A 25,175-nucleotide genomic window follows, 5' to 3' on the forward strand; every position below is an offset into this window, starting at 1 on the left:
GTTATATTCTGTGTGATTTTATTAATGATAAAGAAAAAGATTAGTGATGTGATAATAAAGGCAACGTGAAAGGCAGTTTGAATTTCGAAAGCATGTGATGTGAATCAAGGTTCATTGTCCGAATCAGTCTGACAAAGTGAGGGAAATAATGTGATATAGAGGAAAGGTGACTATGGGTTTGTGTTGGTAAGAGAAGGGAGAAGGAGGTGGCGAATAGGAGAGTGGGAGGGGAGAGAGCTGGGGGGAGGGGGGAGATGGATAGGTGTGGCAGATTGATGAAGAGGGTGACCGGTACAGAAGAAACGAGAAAGAGAGAAATATAAAGGAGGAGAGAAAGAAAGAGAGAGAGAGAGAATCCGTACATCAATCAAAATTGACAAAAACAAAATCGTGTTTGATAGTTACTCGACTTTGTAAGTGGCTCTTTCTTTGTGTATAATCATGTTTATATTGCTTCTTGTTTTGAGAAAAAAGTGAGGAAAACAAAATGATTGTAAGTGCAGTATATCAAAAAGTATCATAAAATGCTTAAAGAGAAAGAAAATGATTGCCATTTTCATTTTATTGGTTCACGACCCGGAACACATTTTTATCCCCGTAATCCTTATTTGATTCCATTGCACATAAATTATATTTCACTGTTGACAGAAACGGAAATTATATTTTTAAACACTGATGCTTTAGTCAATTAATGCATATTAAAATTTGATAGTGATACAAATAACATTCTACTATAAGAGCAAGTGAAAAAAAAGACCCACATTAACTGAGATTATCAACAACAAAAAGGATACAGAATGAAATCTATCATGATTACATTATGATTAGCCCTAACCTTTCCTACTGAATGTAGCCATGTTTGAATGCTACATTGACTCTTCTCACTCCCTGCCCCTTAAAGCCGAAACCCTCCCCTCCATACCCTTCATACCACTAAACCACCCGCCCCAACATACACACGCACAAAAAGAAAAACAAAGAAAAACAAAGAAGAAGAAGCAAAATAAGGCGCTCTCAAAGTTGTTACTTTGACCCCACTTATGAGGGGAGGCAACTTGATGAAATTATTGTGCAACACACACTTTTCTTGGACTTCTTTTCTCGCATTTCATTAAACTATTTTTTTTTCTCGATTGTCGATGCATCCCAATAAATCCAGTGCCCCTTGATCGACTAAGAACCAAGAGAAACCATTCCGAGTCCGTTGGTAGGGAAGACATTTTCAGGTCATTATAGATTGCCATAACTTTAGCATGATATTGTCAATATGTTTGTCGTATGAATTAACTGAGATGGTAATGAATGAAAAAGATGAAATTAAATAACTCGTTTTGGGAAATGATTCAGTCTAGCTATTCAGCATGTCAGCATGTTTTTAACAACAACAAAATTCCTGAAGGTCATAACTTATATAGGCCGTTATGATATATAATTATTGTGAAACTATTGTATAATTTACTTATTTATAAAAACACATTGCTTTCATCTCAAATGTATTGATGTTGTTATGCACTATTGATGTTATTAAAAACTTGAAAATAAACGAATCTAATTCTGAACTTAGTTTTGTATCAAGCCAAACAAACATATAGTGAACCCTAAACCTATTTTTTTACACGATTCTCCTCCTTGCAAACGGATATCGCTTTGTCCGGGATTTCTTTATATCCTAGGCTTCCCTTACTGGTATCGAATTAAAAAATAAAGCACGTTTGAATTTTATTTTATTTCGCGGGGGGGGGGGGGGGGGGGCGGTATTCACAGAACTGAAAATACGGATCTTCAGTTCTAATTCTGAGGGGTATGCAACCGGTACCAGCCACAGATCATAATGGCATAGCGCCCTCTCTTGGAAAGTTGTCGATATTATCGACGATGTTGTGAAAATGTCGTTTTTCAAGCGAAGTCCCTCCGATTCCTCTTCAAACTACGGAGGAATACCATCAAAAATGCCAACTCCAATTCGCCAGAGATCTCCAATGCCAACAAAGCAGTTTCTTAGTCCACCTAGTGTTGATCCAGAGCCGTTTTATCTGCTGAAAGACCCTCCTATATCGGGACCTGGTAAGCCATAGGAAATAGAAATATGTAGCCCCACATATACACAATGGCGTTGGTTCAAGTGCAACATAAAACAGAGTGAAGGCCAAGTTATTTTATTTCTTATTGTTTGATCTTTAGAGATTTATGTCCATAATAAAGCAATAATGAAGTGCAATCCAATCTTTCCAACCATTCAAATAGAAGGATAATAGAAATTAGAGAAATGGATCTGTGATTGAATGTGGTTTGTGTGAAAGTTGAGAATGAAATGTTTTAACCTGGCAAACCTGGCCATGCCGGAGAACTTTAGCTTACATTTAGCGCATGCGCAAAACGATCTCTGCGAATCGCAGTCTCATTTTACGAAATTGGCGCTAACAAGGGACCTTCTTATTGGCTATCACTGGCCTCCATTTGCTCAATGTTTGTGTGAGGAGCAAGCTTGCGATTTTCCGTTTCATTTGATACCAAAATTATGATATTTCAGTCAAACCCTTTATTTGTTACAACTTTTTCAGCATCCTTAAAAGGTTAAGTATTTCCCTTGATTTTAAGTCTTATATAGCTATTTTTAAGTTTGAACAATTCTCATTTTCGTCATATTTATGGTACAAACTGGAATTTTGTTCTGAAATGTTCATTGATTTTTCTACTTTATGTGTGTGCAATTTCATGTGTGCGTCAGTTATGTGTGAAGTGCGTCACCTGTTAAAGCATGACATGTCAAAATCTCTGTGTTGTGACGTAACATTAAGCATTGACATTGCCATTGAACTTAAGTTGCGCTTAAGTAGACCCTCTCTCACTTAAATTCAAAGCCACTCAAGCGGATCGGCCAATGAGAGCGCGTAAACTCACTGTACAGTGCTCAATGCTCAAAGTTCTTTGTGCCATACATGTGAAAGAGTTGAATTTAAAAAAAACAATGGCTGAATCAGCACCAGATGGGACAATTGTTTTTACTTGCACCTTAAGATAGATAGATAGATATGTTTTTTATTAAAAAGATCATCGCAGCCAATGGCTGAATTGCGATTGATTTTACAAGGATACAATACAATTGCAATTCAAATTGAAATAACACAAAATATGACATAAATCACTAATCAAACATATAGACATTTCATAAAAATTCATTGATCAAATTCAAATTTTTCTTAAAAAAAGAAAGAGATGGGGAGAGGTGTAGGGGAGGGAGAGTTGGAGTAATGACAAAGAGAGAGAAGGAGAGAAAGAGAGAGAGAAAGAGAGAGAAGGGGGACGAAAGAGAGAGACGGAAAGAGAGAGAGAGAGAGTTGAAGAGACGAAGAGACAGACAAAGGGTACCGTATCATTATAGATGAGGGAGATGGCAAGAAATATTCAGTAATGCAGAAAATTGAGATAAAAACTGTCAAAATTCATTCACGTAGTTCAATCATGGACTGTGAAATTCTAAAAATACAATTTATATTGGTATTACATTTTATTCAGAAGATTTATAAAGTAAAGAAGAGAGCTGCACTGGAAGCGTTTTGTTTTACATTGGTATTGTTTATACTTTGATTGAGATCTTAGAGCATAAGTGCTTTGTTGTCTAAGAGGTAAACATTCTTTAAATTGTGGGTGTTTGGCAAGTGCATTGGCAAAGTCTAAACATAGCTGCTCACATCTTGCTTTTAATGAACGTAGATTGCACGTTTCCAATGCTGCTTCATAATTTTCATACTGATGTCCTAAAATGATTTTGCAAGCTCTTTTCTGAATACATTCTAAAATATATACATGAGTTTTTGTTAAATTACCATTGAAAACCGGTACCCCATAATCTAAAATCGAACGAATGTATCCTTTATATATAAATAAAAGGTCATCTACAGGCAATCCATACTTCTTAAAGGCAACGAAACATAAACAACTTCCCATTAAACCTTTTTGAGAGATCGGATACATGACTATCCCACTTCAGGTTTGATTGTAAAATTATTTTGAGGACTTTGGCTTGATGAACATAAATTAATTCTGTCGCCAATGAAATTGAAGTTTGTTCTTCACAATTTTCATAAATGTTATATTACCATAGAGAAATACTTGGACGGATTCAATATCATATTATTTTTAGCTGACCATTGGTATAGATCAGTGATTTCATTTTGTAGTTTAGACTGAGATGTTACTTTTCGGCTTTCTACAATCGTTAAGTCGTCAACATATTTATAAATTTATGTAAATAGGACAGTCTGCACTTCAGAAGGAGAAGAAGATTATTTTGTGGTTAGAATGTACATGTATAAAGAAGAAGTGTTGCAGCTAACAAAGTTCTATGTTGAATGTATTTTTGTTTTCTCTCATCAGGTTCTGAGGTGACAGGTGAAACCCACATGATCAGCCACTATGGTTTGGAGCACAGCTATAACAAATTCTCCACCAAGAAACTCAAAGAACAGCTCAGTGCATTCTTGCCTCTCTTACCAGGTTAGTTGCTACAAGTCTCTTGGATAGGCAATTACAGGTGTATAGGTCGCTACAAGTCTCTTGGATAGGGAATTACAGGTTTATAGGTTGCTGCGGTAGCAACCCCTGTTCTTAACTTAAGGGGGAAAATTTCTTAAGGGACACTGTTTTCTTAACATCAAGTATTTAAAGAAAGTTGTGTAATATTCTCTATGGAATGAGGTTCATTTAGATGGTCTTGTACGTTTTTGATACCTTTTACACACATGGAAAGAAAAATACAAAGAGACTTGATGTTACTTATACAGTAGTCTGCATTTTCATTGTATTTTCTTTATAGTGATACAAAGAATGTTTCATTTTAAGTACCGGTGGCTTCACCAGTCATGAAATAGTCTTTGTTTTAGAAATGTTAGGTCTGATAATGGATAGAGAGAGCCTTTATGTTATTAGTTTCATTCAATCCTTCCTGACACAGCTCTGGAATAGGTGAAGTATATTTGCAGGGCTGACTGATTATTTCTGTTCCTTACTCCATTTATCCTTTTCCTTTGAAAGTAGAATGATGTTGAAATTCAATTTCATGATAATCAGATCCGAAAACATTGTCCTCTTCTTCTCTTCTTCTCTTCTACAATTTTCCTATTGTTCTTGTACTAAAGATAATGTTTTCAACAATTGTATTGTGTTTCAGGGAATATTGACACTGTTAGTTCACAAGACAACAGCAGTCTTCAGTCAGTGATTGAGAAACCTCCAATTACAAAGGAAATCACTACCTTTACTACAGGCATGTTGCAAGGGTTCAAACTGCATCCAGGATCAGTAAGTTTACTAATGCATATTCGTTATACTGATGCATATTCATTATACTGATGCATATTCATTATGCTAAAGAAAATTAGCCACTCACTTGTGTTTAGTAAACCTATGTTTGACAAAAACTGATTTTTATTCTGTCATAGATATGCAGTCATAGATCCTAGAGTTAAACTAAGAGATGGTAATGTAAGAAAATGTATGCATGCATGGTTTCATACAGTACGTATATGGGTTACCTCCTCCCACTCAATGTAGAGGAAACATGCCAAACCCTATTATGAGCAAAGAAGTGGGTTTAATTGTATATAGATCAGTGTTTTTCACTCGGGGTGCTGCAGGACATCTCTAGTGGTGCCGCCAGAGAAATTAATTAAGCATCTATTTTTGGATCCATCATAAAAATAAACCTCAATTTCGTATTTTTGTATTTTCATGAAGAAATAACATTTTGAGTGTCTTTTTACTTCGCTCGCTTTGTTCGCTTGCAAAATTATGAAACTGTGAAGTGCCTGAATACCCATATAATTAGTCAACGAGGTGTTACAATATCTCTTTTGAGAGCAAGGTGCCTGAATATGTCTTCTATTTCTATATATTGAAATTGTCTCTTTACCACGCTCGTTCAACCCACTCGCTCGGAACATTTAGAAACAGGAAGATTTACGTGCGTACAAAACACTTGATGCATGATGTGAGCCAGAGTGATAGAAAATGAATCTTCTGTAATGTGGAAGGTTGTTGTGACTCTAAAAAGGGTTAAAAAAAAGGCTGATTTAGATGAGGTGTGACCTCTTTGGATTCACTGTCGCATTATGACATTCTACTCTTTTGTGAGTAGATATTGTTATAAGCAAAGCACTCAGAGAGCAGATTTACAGGGTATCCCATATACTTCTTGACATCATGCTACATGTATACATTACAAGAATGCAATCACCTCTCAACTAAGATTTGTATCACTTGTTTTATTTCTCTCATCAGATTCCTGACCAGTATAAGCTACTTCATCATCAACCTGCTAAGAAACACAAACACAAGAAGCACAAGAGAGATCATCGCATACCGGAACTCAGTGAACCAATGAGCGCAGGTAAAGAGTGCCACATATTCAGGAGTATTAAGAAGAGTACAATCATTATATTGTGCTCTGTCATTTAAGATGATCCATTCATTCCAGGGCTGTAATTCATGTATACAATGAAATGATTAATGTACTCTATAATGTGAGATGTATGTGTCCATAGAACTTTGCTTGTTTTGCAAGTGGTCAAGATTTGTGAAAGTAGAATGCTTTAAAAAATGAATCACAACATTGAACTTTTGCCATGCGCAAACATTTCTTGCTGTGAAAATAGAATGGTTTACTGACATTTTCGGTTTTACTGTGAGATGATGACATTAATGCATATGATAGAATCGTAGCAGTTTTGTTTGAAACAAGATTGAAACAGAGCTCAGTATTAATACCCTGGTTAAAACATGAGTTGTATTACAGAATTCTAGAATCCAATTTTTTTTTTCTTCTTGCAAGTTGAAAATCTGCTGCTGTAAAATATGAGGCGCCGTTTGTAAAACAATTATATAGACAAATTATATGTTATATAATCATTATTTAACGAATAATAACCATTATTTACATATAATGCAAGAAAATGTACATTTTTATTTGTATATAATTCTTAACACATTTTTATTATTTATAAATAATGACAAAGAACGTTTCATTATTTATATATAATTGCCATTATTTATAAATAATTACAATTCACACTTTCATTATTTATATATAATAAAAAGCGTATTTCAATTATATAATATATAATGAAAAGCACATTTCCATTATATAATATATAATGAAAAGCCATTTCCATTATATAATATATAATGAAAAGCGTATTTCCATTATATAATATATAATGAAACACACATTTCCATTATATAATATATAATGAAAAGCGTATTTCCATTATATAATATATAATGAAAAGCACATTCCATTATATAATATATAATGAAAAGCACATTTCAATTATATAATATATAATGAGAGGCGTATTTTCATTATATAATATATAATGAAATGCACATTTCCATTATATAATATATAATGAACAGCGCATTTCCATTATATAATATATAATGAAAAGCGCATTTCCATTATATATTAAATAACGATTGTGTATGCAAATGTCAATGGTTGGTAACGCCCATAATATGAATATTCATGAGCTTGACTGATATTATTATCCTCTATTCCAGGCACCTTTCCATTTTGTGTTCTTTGTGCATTCTTATCAGAAATCCTACGTTCGGTAAATAAGTCTCTGTATCACCATTCTCCTTCTTATTTGTATGCAGATTTGGTTATAATGATTGATAACTGTAATCATCCTCATTATTTTAATAAGAAATTTTTCTATCTGTGATGGAAGTTTTTATGTACGATTGCCTGATCTGAAGACAAGACTTTCGCTGCATGCATATTTAATGTATGACGTCAACCACACAGAGTGAGAGCTCGAAGTTTTCTTTGAAAGTTTGATGGTGAGTACAGCTGTAACTAATTACGTTCAAATCTCGTAAATTGAATCATATTTATAAACATATCTGCTGTAGGTATGAATCTGCTGATATGTCTGTACATTATGAAGTGGTTTAAAATGGTTATATCTGATGAATTTAGGAGTAATCTACACTCGAACTTTTGATTCGTTATTTATCGTCGTGAGAAATATTGCAGCTCGATTGCCATCGTCACTCCTTGATCCTTGGCCCAAACTTTCGGGCGAGACCCTCTCTGAAAATTAGATACGAGTATAGGGTCTATAGGCAGATCACTTCACTAGCGCTAGCTGCATCAATGATACAAGCTTTTTGTTACTTTTAGGTCCAACTGTTGAAAAACTACTTTCATAGTTGGGTCAGAAGAAAGTTAATAGCTAACACTAAAAAGCATGGTCACAGTTGACATGAACAAGCGCCAAAATTTAGACCAGATACCGAGATAGACGAGTACGAGAGTAGAAAATTTGAGGCCTAACAAAGTTCGGCCTACAGACCAGTAAATAATTGGACTACCTGTGAACAGGCGTGGATCCAGGATTTCTTAGGGGGGGGCCCAAATTTGAAAAGAATCTGCACCACCCCACTCTTACATGCAGGTTCCGCTAAACGTTTCTCTAAGTAGGTGAGGGTGGGGGGGGGGGGGGAGGTATTTACGATCAAGTAGAGCGTTATGAAATTGGCGTGGTGTCTAAGGGCAAAGAACGTGCGGGGGTCAAGGGGTGGAACCCCCAGAAGCTCAGGGGTATAGGCATTTAATTGCGGTCAGATGAGCACATTACTATTAGCATACCTTATTTGTGACACTGGCAGGACACTAATTGGCGTCACTATTCTTTCTTTCTTTATGAATTTGCCATGTCCCACAAACGCATTAAAAAGTATAATTTATTAAACTTTGAGGAAAAATCTCAGAAAATTATGTCATTTCAGCAACATTTGTAAATCACCGGTAATCACCGGTATCGAATTAGAAATAAACCACGTTTGAAGTATATTTGGGGGGCATCTGTCAACCCCCCCCCCCCCCTAAGTCCCCTTCCCCATCAGTACGCCAGTGCCCCTCCCCCCGATCTACACGTAACTGATCTCCCCTACCTTTCTTCTTTCTCTTTTTTTCTTTCCCTTTCTCTCCTATTTCCCTTTCCTTTCCCTTCCTACTCTCTGTTTTAGGTTTGCTAGGGGGAAGCAAGGGCCTTTTGGCCCCCCCCCCCCTCCCCGATCCACACATTGTTGGCGGGATTAATCGCAACTGTTCTCCCCTTCTTATCACCCTTTTCTTTTCTTCTTCCTCTTTTTTGTTCCCTTTTAGCTCTCCTCTATCCCTTTCCCTTCCTTCTCCTTTTTTTTTTGGGGGGGGGGGGGGGAGGGAGGAGGAGGCAAGGGCCTTTGGCCCCCCCCCCTCAAACTACAACTTGTTGGCGGGAAAATTGCAACTGATTTCCCCCTTCTTTTCTTCTTCCTCTTTTTCCTTTTCTTTATCCCCTCTTTACTTTTTTTCTTTCCCTTTCCATCCTTCTCTTTTATTTTTTGATGGGGGGAGGGGGAGAGGTTACAGCTGGGAGGCAAGGCCCTTTCGGCCCCCCGATCTCCTTTTCTCCATTTTCTTTTCTTCTTCCTCTTCTTTCTTTCCCTTTCTCTCCTTTTTCCCTTCTTTTCCTTCTCTCTCTCTCTCTCTCTTTTTTTTGGTTTTTTTTTTGCGGATGGGGTGGGGGGGGGGGGCCAAGGCCCGCTCGGCCGCGCCTGTCTGTGAATGTGATACTCGTAGTCGTATAGAGTCTTGTAGCTATCTAACAAATTAAAACACGATCCCCCCCAAAACAAAATATTCAGTCTAGACTACATTGTATGCAGGGATACGTATAGTGGTGCCTGTGTGTTTCTTAAACTCTTTGTTGGCTTAGCCTAATTTGCCTCTGCTCTAGGCTCTATCTTTGAATTTTTGTTTGCTGTAAACACGATTAAGTTTTCTCTGTCATATATAGATCTAGGTCCATACCTTTTTTGCGTTTTTTCAATTTGATAAAATGAACAGTTACGAGACATGCATCTAGATCATCTAGAGACTGTAGATCAACTAGATCTGGATGAAGGATGAAGGAGGGCTTTTTTGGTAAAGAGAAAATCCAAATTAAAATAGAACAGTTAATTCTGCAAATGCTCATCAATGTTTAAATGATCATGCTCATTTCCTTTTATTCTAAGAATTGAATTCCCCCCCCCCCCCTCTCTTTTACAGGAAAATGTACAGAGACACTTGTCGCAGTTAATGCATGCAGTACCAAATGCTTGCTTTCTTGGAGTATGTGCTTGAAACAAGAATGTCCTGGAGAAAACAGACCACCACAAGAGAAGGTAAACATATTTACTTTTGATCTAACTTGATCTGTTTATTTTTTTTCAAGTAAAACAACATTTTGAAATGAGTGAGGTCAAGGCCAAGCTGGAGGGGATGCGAAGGGCTGGTTTGAGAAGTATGTATTAATGGGATGGCTATGTATGATTCCACATGAAAAAATTTGAGGCCTAGGCCTACAATGTACATGCAAGACATTTTTATGTTACAACAGAGATACATGTATGAAGTAGGTATCAATGTTTTACTTTCATTCTCTTCTCTTTTCATTCAACAGACATACATGTACAGTATGGACTATGAAGTTCTACTTAGCCTCTTCAATGAACTGCTGGAGCTGCGACTGGGTATCAAAACCTTGGTATTATAAACTTCATAACCAGTGGCGGAGATATGATGTTAGCCAGGGGGGAGGGGTCAGTGCCCCCCCCCACTTTTTCAAGTACCCCCAGTATGCCCCTTTTATGGCCTTTTCACATAGGTAAAGTGCCATATTACTTTGACAAGTTCCCCTATAAATTTGTAAAATTGCCCCTTCCCCATTTCACCTCTGATAAGTGCCCCTTATCCTTCGACAAGTTCCCATTATTCTATGCAATAAGTGTTCATTTTCCATTCTCATAACTGCCCTTTTTAATCTCTAGTAAGTGCCCCTTTTCAACTACGAGAAATGCCCCTTTTCACTTTTGATAAGTGCCCCCTCCATCTCCTGATTAGTGCTCTTTTCATCTCTGATGAGTGTCCCATTTTGTCTCTAATAACTGCCACTTTTATTTGACACGCCCCCTTTCCTTCCTAATAAATGCTCTTTTTTCTGATCATAAGTACCCCTTACCCTTTTCATAATTACCCCTTTTCATCTCTCATAAGTGCCTTGTTTACTTTAATAGTGCCTCTTTTCCTTTTTAATAAGAGCCACTTCCCCGTTTTCAGAATAGCCCCCTTTCACCTCCAATAAATGCCCCTATTAAAATCTGATCTGCACCTCCCTTTTTGTCTCGCCTACAAGCAAAAAGTGAGACATAGGCGCTGCTTTTCCGGTGACGGCGGCGGCGACGGCGTCAACATCAAAAACTTAACCTAAGGTTAAGTTTTTGAATTTTTGATATAATTTTCAAAGTTTAAGTTTTTAGTCAATGAAACTTAGACTATAGGGTTATCAAGTATTCCCAATCACGTGAGAATTCCCATTCTCATAAGTGCCTTTTTTCATTCCTGGTGAGTGCCTCTTTCTGTAGGTCTAAGAAGTGCCCCATTTTCACCTCTGATAATTACCCTTTTTACATGACACATGTCCCTTATCCCTTTAGTGTCCCCTTTTCCTCTCATCATTAAACGCGCCCCTAATTTCAAGCGACTAAGAGTAACTTCCCCCAAAGCTCGCTCGCATTTATAGATGATATAATTACGTTACTTATTAAAGGTCTTTTCAGTCTTCCATTGTGAGAATGTGCTTATAACCCCATCAGGATTGGGTTTTTCCCTCTTAATAAGATGCAATTTTTTGTACTGCAATATCTTGTATAATAATAATAATAATAACCTAGACTTATATAGCGCATTTCATCTTCGAAGAAAATAGCAATGCGCTTTACAAAATTACAATATTAATACAACAAAATTACACATAACAACTAATTCATGAACTAAAGATATATATGTATGGTGTATAAAGAGAAACAAATGTTGAAATCGTCCCTGATAATGTAATCACAATGTAGGGGTATATACCATTGTCTAAAAAATGGATATTTTCGCTTTGAGATTCCCTTTTTTTCCAGAAAGTGCCTATTTTGTTGGTGCCCCCCCCCCCCACTTTGAAAGACGCTCCGCCACTCCTGGGGGGGACACATCAGTCAAAAGCGCGCACAGGGGGGGGGGGGGTTGAGGGGTAATGTGCCCCCCTCCGAAGCTGAATTTTTGAACCTGGATTTTGTCAAACTCCCAATAGATAAATATCATTCACAATTCTCTTCAAGCAGTACGTGTAACTTCACCTTGCAAGCAGTATGTTCAATTTTTTAATCACCTTGTATATTAGGCCCTGTATTTCAGCTCAAATTGTTTAGTAATTGTGGACAGGCGAAGCAGGAAAATAGAAAATTTGGCCTTCATACACACAACCACACCAGTGACACCATGAAACAGAAACACTATTACAATGATTACCGGTACTGAAACATAGTTTTCAAACTACCGAGGAGAGGTAACCAGGAACCAAGGTATAATACAATGATGCAATTTTACCCATGTTGTAGTAGTACATGGTAGTAGTATGGATATCCCGCCTCTTCTTTTATGCACATCCTTTCCACTGCTATCGCAAGTTTTAAAAAAAGGGCCCAATGTCTGCATAACTAAGCAAGGTAGGAGTTCATTAAAAACATGATGTAAAACATTAAGTATATCACACTAAAGCATCTCAATCTGACAGCATGATGTGGAGAAAAGTTAATGGTGTAGATAAATACACAACAAATATGTTCATCGGCAGTCTAAGTCAAGCAATCATTTATAAAACTGAGGCTTTGCCAAGGCATCCATTTTAAGTATGTGTCTATAGGGCAAATAAGATGTAGTCAAGTACTCAAGTTACCACCTGTCAGCCAAGATCAAACTTTTGGAATATAAGAGTTTTGGGGAGGGGTCATCTTTTATCAATTTCTGTTTATTGATAATAATTATAACATTTGGGAATGGGCCTATGAGTATGATTTATATATTGTATAAAACAAGCAACTGTTAATAAAAGGTCTGATATACCTTGGTGCGTGTGTGGACCACGGAGTAACCATCACACTAAAGGATGTTATATACTATTGTACAGTATTATTGTTTCTCTGGAAAAAATTGCAGTCATTGAGTCATTGGTATTTTTTTTTTTTTAAGAAATGTTTTTATAATGTGTTTTATAAAGAAGGGTGCAGGTCATGATACAATACATTCCCTGGAGAAAAAAATAGTGCTCAGATTTAGCCTAAGTATGCTTTGTTGAATTTTTAAAGAAAAAAGTAATCTACAAATGGAAGTAGCAGATGAGGTCATTTGTGCTTAATATTTGACCATCAATGTTATAATCTGTAAACATATTAGTTTGTTGTAATAAAATGAATAAATTAAACATGTTTATTATCTTATATACAGTATTCCCTTCATATCTTTTCTTTTTAGTGTGCATATATGGTTGGATAAATAGAATCATATGTGGAAAAAATCTGGAAACAGAAGGTGAGAGTTCAGAGAGAGAGAGAGAGCAAAAGAGAAAGGAAAGGAAATGAGAGAACTGTTTAATGGTGAGAGATGTTGATGTCGTGAAAATGAAAAATTTATAATGCAGTGAGACAGCGAGAGAGAGAGAAAAAAAATTTAAAAATCCATCTTATAAATGCATTAATCGCCTCGCCGCAATGCGGCTCGTGGGCGATGCTCTGCATCGTCATAGGGACAACCCCCCCCCCCCCCCTTAGCAAAAAGCTAGATCCGCCCCCCCCCCCCCCTGATAGGCCCTGACAATGAAATCTGGAGAACATACAGTTTCACAAGGGCTGGACTACTCGGTCTTGTGGATCAAATAAATAAATAATGGAAGTTATTATAAAAGTATGTTTTTCTCTCTTGTTATGATAATTGGAGAAAAAAAACCCTGTTAATTAGATTATATTAGTTTTAGCTTCAACTGTTTGATATTAATATGCATGTGGGCACAAATAGCAGTAACTGCGGTAAGTGATATCTACGGTATTCCTTGAGCTGCGGTAAATGATCTTATTGTATATGCCACTTACTGGTTTTCCATAGACCTGTGCACAAATGTTATCATATAATGCTATTTAAAAAAAAAATTCAATAGGATGGTGTACAAATCGAATATATTATGCCATTCTTTCCACTTAACTTCATGTTATTCAATATCCGTGTCATTCAAACAATACAGGCAAACATTCCCTGATGTCATTAAGTTTACATCAATCTATCTTGCTTCTCTCCTTATAAACAAGCCATCTTCATTGGAATTCACATCCTGAATTCCAATGAAGATAGACACCTCTCTTGCATTGTACATGAAATATCCATTCACTGATCTCCGCACGAAGTACCCTCAATTTTACGCACAGAAAGCTCACACTAACCCGTAACCAAAACCACCCTGAAATGATGACAATATTCAAAAGATCAATTCATTTGTAATCAAGTGTGGATTTTAATTCATTTGATCCCTTGATAGTCTGGGTTCGGTATACCGAAACAGGGGAGGGAGCAGCTTGTGGCGTGGAACCATAAGGACCAACGAGGTTCTTTTGGGACATAGTTTATATAAAATTACCAAGCTGAAACCTACCCTAATACCAGTCACATAAATCAATGCTCAACTGAGTATTTGTTGCGTTTTCCTCAATCATGACTTGTTGAGTTTTGTGCAGAAGTGCTACAATCCATTGTTTGAGAATGTATATAGCGAGTAGTCCAAATCTGGAGGGTCGCAAACTCCTTCTCAACCTCCATTGTTACATCTTGATTCCTGAAGAGCCTTGTGATTTGAGATGAACTTGGGAGAAGTTCCCACGTCGTTTTGGAGGCACACGCTCCTTGTGCTGACTGCTCCTCTTCAGCAACTACGACAAGTCCACTTGTATCTTTGTAACCAATTCCAATAAGCCAGCTGTTCATGAATAAAATGTTAATTGAAAGAAGAAAAAAAAAATCCAATATTGTTACAAGCACTTTAAGATCTAAAGCTGACATCACAAGTATATTTCTTTTTCTTCTTTCTTGTTGTTTTTCTTCTTCTAGTAATCTTCAAAGGGCTATTAGTTTTATATAAATTCACTGTTTGCTCAACAGGAGTACATTCCTTATTTTCTGTGCCAACGAGAGATCCCAGATTAAAATATTACTTCTCATTATGGTCTGAAATGAAATACCATATTGCCAAACATGTATTTTATTACTAATATACTACATGTCTGAGTAAAAGATCTAATCAAACATTCCGACCATTGTTTTAAAGACCGTCAATACTACTGGGCCAGAAGGGATTAGACCACCCAGCCAGGTCACTGACAGGTGGCTATCTCATCAACTCAGCTCTCAACTAACATAAGAGAGGATCATGGGGGACCAACAGACACCGATTGGGGAAGTTTTCTATATAGAGAGAGCAAGTAGGACAGTGGGGCTTTAAGAATAGCAATTAGCATTCATAGAAATGGCATAGAATTTACATCCTTAAACTTTAAGCTTTGAAAACCTCGTTTTGATTTGAGTGTAACTTTTGAGTTATTAACAACCAAAAGTTTCCAGTGATTTGTTTTTGTTTCACTTTTAGTACACAAACATATTTTTCTTTATCACACTTGCAGGATATAATCATATAAGATAATTTGATGTTGTACTGCTAGCCTGCCCCCCCCCCCTCCCCCTCTATTATACGAGTGTGAAAAAAAATACAATTCTTTGTAGCCTTTTTTTATAACTAATCAAAATTTTGAACTTCAGTTAATGTTGTTTAAAGAATATATTATGAAAGTAAAATGGATTGCAGGTGGCAAGGGTGTATTGGTTGAGAATTGCAGGTAATAATTCATGCTCTACTATGAGCCAACTTACTTCACACACTATCATCTTGCAGCAGGGTAAGGTTTTAACAGAAATTTTAGAACTTGCAATGGGATGTACTTAAATATCAACTTTGTACAATAGCAGTATGTAGAAAGGAATTTAGGATAACCCGACTTTGGGTCTGCCAATGCTTAACACAAGCTTTATTTCATCAAGATATGGTTATTGCTCAAGTTGTGATAGGGTTTTAGATTAGCTTTAGGGTTAATATTACGTTTAGCTATGGATCCAGGATTAAGATTAAGAATTCATTTTGTGTTACAACATAACCACTAAACAATAGAGCAGGTCGTAAAAATCAGATACACGTTTCACAAACTGGGGGTCAGCGTATTTTTAGTTTACTAATACAAAGGAAGATTTTTAAACTGCCAATGATGAGTATCAATACATACAGCTCCACCAGCACCTGGAAAATCTGATTGTACGACACTTGTTCCTCAAGACATTTGCTCAACATCAATTTCCTACACTATTATCCAAATACTTAACTTCATCCCGGGATCCAACACTAGACCTTACCCTATACCTAACCTCAATCCCAATTGCAACCCTCGGCCTAACCCTACACATTTGAAAAATAAAGCCTTGAGCAGTCGTTGCAGGAGCAAATGTTTGGTCACTCGAAATGCCATGACAGGCTCACTTGCTATGACTTTATCTGTTTCTTTACCAGATTTTAAAAAAACCATTGTAATATTCATTATTAATTACCGGTCCATTGTGCTTTGCTCCTAATATGTCAGGCACAAGAGGCCATCGCTTTCAGGTAAGGGGCAGAACATCAAGAGTGGAACCTCAAGGCACCCCCTGATCTGTCAACAGGAAGCCCTCCTTCTCAATCCCTGGAACAGAATTATAAACAATTCAATAAATATTAACCAAATTTGAAATAAATAGCACTATTTAATATTTTAGTTGTCTTTAACGTTTACTTTTTCAGCAAAATTTGAAGGTCAATTGTTTTTTTTGTTTTTTTTGCTTGTCGTTCCTTTTCATGTATTGGACCCCCCCCCCTTTCCCCCCGCACATGAGCTTAAAAATGTTAATTCTAAAAAGAGAAACACTTCAGCAACGTGTTAGTAGACATGTGGATTCATACATAGCCATCCCATGAATACATACTTCTCAAACCAGCCCTTTGCATCCCCTTCAGTTTGACCTTGACCTCACCTATTCAAAATTTTGTTTTACTTGAAAAAAACTAAACAGATCAAGTTAGATCAAAAGTAAATATGTTTACCTTCTCTTGTGGTGGTCTGTTTTCTCCAGGACATTCTTGTTTCAAGCACATACTCCAAGAAAGCAAGCATTTGGTACTGCATTAACTGCGACAAGTCTCTGTACATTTTCCTGTAAAAGAGAGGGGGGGGGGTTTAATTCTTAGAATAAAAGGAAATGAGCATGATCATTAAAACATTGATGAGCATTTGCAGAATTAACTGTTCTCTTTTGGATTTTCTCTTTACCAAAAAAGCCCTCCTTCATTATCTAACATTGAAATTTATATTCAATTCCTTGATCCAGATCTAGTTGATCTACAGTCTCTAGATGATCTAGATGCATGTCTCGTAACTGTTCATTCTATCAAATTGAAAAAACGCAAAATAGATATGGACCTAGATCTATATATGACAGAGAAAACTTAATCGTGGTTACAGCAAACAAAAATTCAAAGATAGAGCCTAGAGCAGAGGCAAATTAGGCTAAGCCAACAAAGAATTTAAGAAACACACAGGCACCACTATACGTACGCCTGTATACAGTGTAGTCTAATTTGGGGGGATCATGTTTTAATTTGTTAGACAGCTATGAGACTCTGTACGACTACGAGTATCACATTCACAGGCAGGCACGGATCCAGGGGGGCCGCCCCCCCCCCCCCCCCACCCGCAAAAAATAAAAAGAGAGAGAGAGAGAGAGAAGGAAAAGAAGGAAAAGAAGGGGAAAAGGAGAGAAAGGGAAGGAAAAAGGAGAGAAAGGGAAAGAAAGAAGAGGAAGAGGAAAAGAAAAGGGGGAAAAGAAGGAGATCGGGGGGCCGAAAGAGCCTTGCCTCCCAGCTGTAACCTCTCCCCCTCCCCCCATCAAAAAATAAAAGAGAAGAAAGGAAAGGGAAAGAAAAAAAGTAAAGAGGGGATAAAGAGAAGGAAAAAAGAGGAAGAAGAAAAGAAGGGGGAAATCAGTTGCAATTTTCCCGCCAACAAGTTGTAGTTCGGGGGGGGGGGGCAAAGGCCCTTGCCTCCTCCTCCCTCCCCCCCCCCCCCCAAAAAAAAAAAGAGGAGAAGGAAGGGAAAGGGATAGAGGAGAGCTAAAAGGGAACAAAAAAGAGGAAGAAGAAAAGAAAAGGGTGATAAGAAGAGGAGAACAGTTGCGATTAATCCCGCCAACAATGTGTGGATCTGGGAGGGGGGGCCAAAAGGCCCTTGCCTCCCCCTAGCAAACCTAAAACAGAGAGTAGGAAGGGAAAGGAAAGGGAAATAGGAGAGAAAGGGAAAGAAAAAAAGAGAAAGAAGAAAGGTAGGGGAGATCAGTTACGTGTAGATCGGGGGGGGGGGGGCACTGGCGTACTGATGGGGAAGGGGACTTGGGGGGGGGGGTTGACAGATGGCCCCCAAATATAATTCAAACGTGGTTTATTTCTAATTCGATACCGGTGATTACCGGTGATTTACAAATGTTGCTGAAATGACATAATTTTCTGAGATTTTTCCTCAATGTTTAATAAATTATACTTTTTAATGCGTTTGTGGGACAATGGCAAATTCATAAAGAAAGAAAGAATAGTGACGCCAATTAGTGTCCTGCCAGTGTCACAAATAAGGTATGCTGATATGCTCATCTGACCGCAATTAAATGCCAATACCCCTGAGCTTCTGGGGGTTCCACCCCTTGTCCCCCGCAGGTTCTTCGCCCTTAGACACCACGCCAATTTCACAACGCTCTACTCGATCGTAAATACCTCCCCCCCCCCCCACCTACTTTTATAGAGAAACGTCTAGCGGAACCTGCATGTAAGAGTGGGGTGGTGCAGATTTTTTTGTCTACCCCCCCCCCCCCCCCCTCCGGTTTTTGCTCATTTCGCTACTGCCGGTGTCACTATTATGTACCAATATTTGGCTTGCATAATTTCAAATTTGGGCCCCCCCCCCCCCCACTAAGAAATCCTGGATCCGCGCCTGTTCACAGGTAGTCCAATTAATTACTGGTCTGTAGGCCTAGGCCTCAAATTTTCTAGGCCTACTCTCGTACTCGTCTATCTCGGTATCTGGTCCAAATTTTGGCGCTTGTTCACAACTCATGTCAACTGTGACCATGCTTTTTAGTGTTAGCTATTAACTTTCTTCTGACCTAACTATGAAAGTAGTTTTTCAACAGTTGGACCTAAAAGTAACAAAAAGCTTGGATCATTGATGCAGCTAGCGCTAGTGAAGTGATCTGCCTATAGACCCTATACTCGTATCTAATTTTCAGAGAGGGTCTCGCCCGAAAGTTTGGGCCAAGGATCAAGGAGTGACGATGGCAATCGAGCTGCAATATTTCTCACGACGATAAATAACGAATCAAAAGTTCGAGTGTAGATTACTCCTAAATTCATCAGATATAACCATTTTAAACCACTTCATAATGTACAGACATATCAGCAGATTCATACCTACAGCAGATATGTTTATAAATATGATTCAATTTACGAGATTTGAACGTAATTACAGCTGTACTCACCATCAAACTTTCAAAGAAAACCTCGAGCTCTCACTCTGTGTGGGTGACGTCATACATTAAATATGCATGCAGCGAAAGTCTTGTCTTCAGATCAGGCAATCGTACATAAAAACTTCCATCACAGATAGAAAAATTTCTTATTAAAATAATGAGGATGATTACAGTTATCAATTATTATAACCAAATCTGCATACAAATAAGAAGGAGAATAGTGATACAGAGACTTATTTACCGCACGTAGGATTTCTGATAAGAATGCACAAAGAACACAAAATGGAAAGGTGCCTGGAATAGAGGATAATAATATCAGTCAAGCTCATGAATATTCATATTATGGGCGTTACCAACCATTGACATTTGCATACACAATCGTTATTTAATATATAATGGAAATGCGCTTTTCATTATATATTATATAATGGAAATGCGCTGTTCATTATATATTATATAATGGAAATGTGCTTTTCATTATATATTATATAATGGAAATACGCCTCTCATTATATATTATATAATTGAAATGTGCTTTTCATTATATATTATATAATGGAATGTGCTTTTCATTATATATTATATAATGGAAATACACTTTTCATTATATATTATATAATGGAAATGTGCTTTCATTATATATTATATAATGGAAATAGGCTTTTCATTATTTATTATATAATGGAAATGTGTGTTTCATTATATATTATATAATGGAAATACGCTTTTAATTATATATTATATAATGGAAATGGCTTTTCATTATATATTATATAATGGAAATGTGCTTTTCATTATATATTATATAATGGAAATATGCTTTTCATTATATATAAATAATGAAAGTGTGAATTGTGATTATTTATAAATAATGGCAATTATATATAAATAATGCAAAGTTCTTTGTCATTATTTATAAATAATAAAAATGTGTTAAGAATTATATACAAATAAAAACGTACATTTTCATGCATTATATGTAAATAATGGTTATTATTTGTTAAATAATGATTATATAACATATAATTTGTCTATATAATTGTTTTACAAACGGCGCCTCATAGTAAAACTATAATAAAAAGAATTAGACTAGACACATTTTTGTTTCATATGAATGAGAAAGGTGTCAGAGTCAGATATGTCAAGTGTAGAGGTGGAGAGAGTCTTGGAATGAAATCTAAGAATGGAGTGTAACCTTGGTATCTCATACTTGTTTCTCTTACTAAGAATGAAGTGTAACCTTGGAATCTCATACTTGTTTCTGAATGAAGTGTAACCTTGGAATCTTGTTTCTCTTATAATAGGAGCTGAAGCTGGAGGAGACAATGGCCATGAGAAGAAACATAAGAAAACCAAGAAACACGGAGACCAAGATGGAGAGAAGAAAAAGAGAGACAAGAAGAAGAAAAAGAAGAAGGTAAACTTGATTTCATGTTTGTCCTCTTACCTATACTTAGCATATAAAGAAAGTTTGCTTTCTGGGTATGTCTTTGGATATTTACAGCTAAAATCATGCTCATAGATTGTTACGAGTTTTACTGATGTGCACAGGACATATTACAATGGTACTGTTGGTATTAAATGATATTGCATGTAATCTTTGAGGTGAATGATTTTACTATAGTTGAGAAACACTCAATAAAACACACTCTTTAAAGTTTAAATCTTTTTTTGGGGGGGAGGGGGATGCTAAGATGTGTTAAAATGTGCTTGTATGTTTTTTGTTTAATAGCTCTTTCATGTGCAACCAAGCATATGAAATATACATGATTATTTTATATTTATAATAATAATAATTACAGTGCTTATATAGCGCCTAACACTTACTTTGTCAGAAGTCTCTAAGCGCTCTACAATAATGCAGCATAATTACCCTGGCTTTAGCAGTGCAGCTGTTACGCGCGCTGCGTTTCAAGGAATAAATTCCTACCAGGAACCCATTTACTTCACCTGGGTGGAGTATGGCAAATGTAGATCAATGTCTTGCCAAAGGACATTAGTGCAGTGGCGGGACTCGAACCGCGGACCTTGTGATCGACAGTCCGGCGACGTATCCACTCGACCACAATACCTCTACTAAGAACAAAAAGTGTTATTGTTAGTATTGTAAGTGGAAATCTTTAAATTGCCTGTTTCTCTTCTTACTGTATCACAGGCTCGTCAAGATCCGATGCACCCTGGCATGCCTGCAACACACGAGGGCAGTGGACCAGGTAGGCCCTAACGACGTCCAGCATATATTAGTAATATGAATGAACGTTATTCAAGCAAAGACTGTAGCAGTTCTCCTGAAACGGATTGTGATATCCAGATGAAACCTTTCTGCAACTTAGCTCCTCTGGGGTGTGAGACCAGCTTTCAAATCCCCATTATGTGTTCTGCATAAATCATTAAATTATGTCTAACACACCAGCAGAGAGAGAGAGAGTGTGTGCAGAGATATCACAAGTAAACTACCTCCCAGTTCAAAGCTGAATGTTTTTTAGCGCATTCCTGAATGAAATCTGCCCTTATCATGGCTCATCTACATTTTGATACTTTCCAAGCAAGTTGGGGGACTTGTACTTACTTTATCAAGAATAGTACACAGACCCTGGTGCAATTAAAGCGAAGGTCACCCTATACCAAAAGATAGATAAGAACAACTTGCAGTATTTTGAGCACATTTCTAGAAGAGGAGGTGACAACCTGGAGAAGATCATTACCCAAGGTCATGTTAAGGGTCAACAAAAACGTAGTAGGCCAAGAGTTTGATGGGCTGATGGAATAAAAGAGATGAATGGCATGAACATCTGCGCAGCTAATCGCTATGCCCAGGATAGAAGTGGTTGGAATGTCATCATCAATAGGGTCACAAAGGGTCAGTCATCATGATTTGTAGGACGACTGGTGCAAGATCATTCTGATGCCGTGCTCAAGAGCACCTATTCCAGAGCTGTGTCAGGAAGGATTGAAGGGCTCCCTCTATTAGGACCATGTTCAACTCAATGTATAAATGAGATTTTAAAATCTCATGGTTATAAATATCACTATCACACTTTTATACAGTAATTTAGTTGAACATTATACATGGTACTCAAGTATTTTCAATGAAACAAAAAGGGCTGACTGTATTTCTGATGTCTTGAAATGGCATACATTTTCATCATACCAATTTGCTGTAGCATGATCTTATTCAAAGTCATGTAAATCACACAATAGAAATGCAATATTGTCAAATTGTTGAATTATTAAGTATGCTATTCATGTCATTTGTTTCAATATTCAGATTAAGAATGGGCTAGAAATAGAGGAATGAAAAATGTATAATAAATAACTTTTATTTATTGGGGAAAGTAATTTTGAAATATAGCCAATTTGTTTTTTCTCTACAGCTAGAATACTAATTAAACAAATCTGAGTACCGGTAGATCTAATGAAAGAGGAAAAGGATCATCCTGAACCAAACACAAGAATGCAGACACTACATGTTCCTGTGTTTTGGGTTGGATGGTACCCGCTCTTTCATTGTTTTTAACTCAACTTTTTTACTCTGGAACTCTACTGTTTGTTTGATAACGTAAGTATTCTAGCAGTTCAAACACCTAATCATTGACAACATGATTCACTAATTTAGCCTTGATCAGGCCTTTTGAATCAGCTTTTGTAAAGTAATGTTTGCATTTAGAAAATGAAGAAATAAAAGAGCAGGAGAGAAAAGGAGAGAGAGCATTTTATTATAAATATTACAGGTAATTCTGAATTTTGGAATCATGATGCTGATTTTAGCTGTTGAGTTTCTAAGAACTTTAAATTTGTTTTATTTCTTTTGATATCATCATGTGTCCAGCAGAAGTTCACCAACATAGATTTGATCAAGTTTTACCATTTATATTATTGGTGTTGAAAAGATAAAGAAATATTAAGAGAAGACTATTAAGTGCCAATGTAGATGTAGATTGTGTATGGTGTATGTTTTGAATGTGTTGTTTGGATTAATCAAAGGAGACGAAAACTTGAAATAGTTCAGTTTCCATGCATCCAATCATTCTCTTCTGCTATTAAAGCACATGGTAATTTCAACGACAAAACACCAAGCAGAGTGATGGTACAGACAAGAATTTATGTTACATGTATTGTATATTTTAATTTCTCTAATACATGTAGTTGCATGCTGGTAACAAGTGTTCTAAATGAGAAAAAATCTTGCAGAGCAGTGACTCTTGTTTATGTAAATGTATGAATAGATGCATGTTTTTATTATTTTAAATGGTATGAAGATGTCTCATTCTTATTATTTATACAAATGTAAAAGAAAGAAAAAAATAAGAAAATTATTTAAAATGAAAGTCTGTCTGTGTTACGCAGTTTATTCTTGTCCGTGTTGTTTGATAGCATACATATTGTCTTCATTGAACGGATCATATCTGAATGTGTTATACCATAGACCTATTACAGATGGACATTCAACATGATTCTTTCTTTGATCAAATGATAGTCACCGCCTTCTGATTATGTGCATCTTAATGATAAAATTCATCTGTTTTAACAATAACGACTGCGTAAGCATTTTCGGTCATTGACAAAGGAGCAGTTTCCCTCTCTTGGGTTTTGTTTGGATGGTGTGCTCTGTAAGAGTGTGTCTTAAATAAAAGCATCCCCAATAGGGAGCAGCAAAGTTGAAAAGCAGACGATTTTGGTGAAATGAAATGTATTATTACTGATTCGCAAACTTTCGCACACACCTATGACCTTATAAAACAATTAGAAGGCCATGATCTGTATCAGCCCTGTGCGTTGTAGCTCTGGAATATTATGAGGAAATACGGGGAAACAGGATTTTAAATCACAACCAAAAAATCAAAAAATAAGCTCCATCTGTTAATATCAACATGTTTTTCAAAAAAATACATGTACAGTACACGGAACAACAATTTCGGATTATAAGCCAAATCTGCACATCTATTTTCCATGACTTAGGCGAGTTATTATCTTCTGCGCAAGTAGATTAACATGTGTAAAATCACTATCTTGATTCTGTCCCGGCTTCTTGGCGGTGACCATCATGAGATCAAAGTGAAGAAACATGTAGGGAATGTTATTGAGACGACATTGACGGAGACAATCACAATGAATTCGTTAAGAAAACGATGAATGTCCATCCGTAATAAGTCCATGGTTATACCATTGGTCCTACTTCCTGTTGATTCAGAGAGCCCTATATTGAGGGTTCAGTGCCTCAAAGACGCAACTCCATGTTTTGTCAAAATGAGTATTTGATATAAAAATGTTCAGAAAAATGTGGGTTTTCCAGGAAAGACAAAGAAACCCAATTGAAGTCAATGGCTAGTAAACATAGACTTAACTCCTTAAGACCCAAGTGGTTCTTTAATCTTTAAACCTCTTTTTCTCAAAATGGCAAAAATGGAGTTACGTCTTTGTGTCACTGACCCCTCGATATGTATCACTAATCCCACCACCAAGATCCAAAGTACACAAATAAATTGCCACAAGCAGGCAAAGATTATTTTTCAGATGTTTTTTTTATTGGTCACATAATCATAAATATACTCTGAAGTAAAAATTATTTTGTTGGCCTGCAATGTATTGTAGATGATGTAAAGCACAATCTCATCTAACATTTAGCTTT

General features: G+C 36.6%; 1 protein-coding gene and 3 long non-coding RNA genes across 4 annotated transcripts; 3 read left to right on the plus strand and 1 right to left on the minus strand.

Moving 5' to 3' along the window:
• The first annotated feature begins 1,867 nt into the window (after positions 1-1,867).
• LOC115919124 (mediator of RNA polymerase II transcription subunit 19-like) lies at positions 1,868-23,766 on the plus strand. The gene is made up of 6 exons (XM_030971935.1): positions 1,868-2,064; positions 4,378-4,497; positions 5,171-5,301; positions 6,280-6,388; positions 20,851-20,963; positions 21,702-23,766. The coding sequence occupies exons 1-6, from the start codon at positions 1,887-1,889 to the stop codon at positions 21,768-21,770; spliced, it is 720 nt and encodes a 239-aa protein (XP_030827795.1). The 5' UTR covers positions 1,868-1,886; the 3' UTR covers positions 21,771-23,766.
• On the plus strand, positions 7,800-10,815 carry LOC115919125. The gene is made up of 3 exons (XR_004061705.1): positions 7,800-7,842; positions 10,100-10,215; positions 10,494-10,815. It is a non-coding gene; the product is annotated as an uncharacterized LOC115919125 (long non-coding RNA).
• LOC115919128 lies at positions 11,996-13,353 on the plus strand. Its single transcript, XR_004061707.1, has 2 exons — positions 11,996-12,924; positions 12,969-13,353. It is a non-coding gene; the product is annotated as an uncharacterized LOC115919128 (long non-coding RNA).
• LOC105442014 lies at positions 14,834-19,938 on the minus strand. The gene is made up of 4 exons (XR_004061706.1): positions 19,556-19,938; positions 17,079-17,188; positions 16,550-16,680; positions 14,834-14,876 (listed from the first exon to the last, which is right to left on the minus strand). It is a non-coding gene; the product is annotated as an uncharacterized LOC105442014 (long non-coding RNA).
• Positions 23,767-25,175: the final 1,409 nt, after the last annotated feature.

Source organism: Strongylocentrotus purpuratus, unplaced genomic scaffold, assembly GCF_000002235.5.
Source record: "Strongylocentrotus purpuratus isolate Spur 01 unplaced genomic scaffold, Spur_5.0 spur5_contig_862, whole genome shotgun sequence".
NCBI classification, from domain to species: Eukaryota; Metazoa; Echinodermata; class Echinoidea; order Camarodonta; family Strongylocentrotidae; genus Strongylocentrotus; species Strongylocentrotus purpuratus.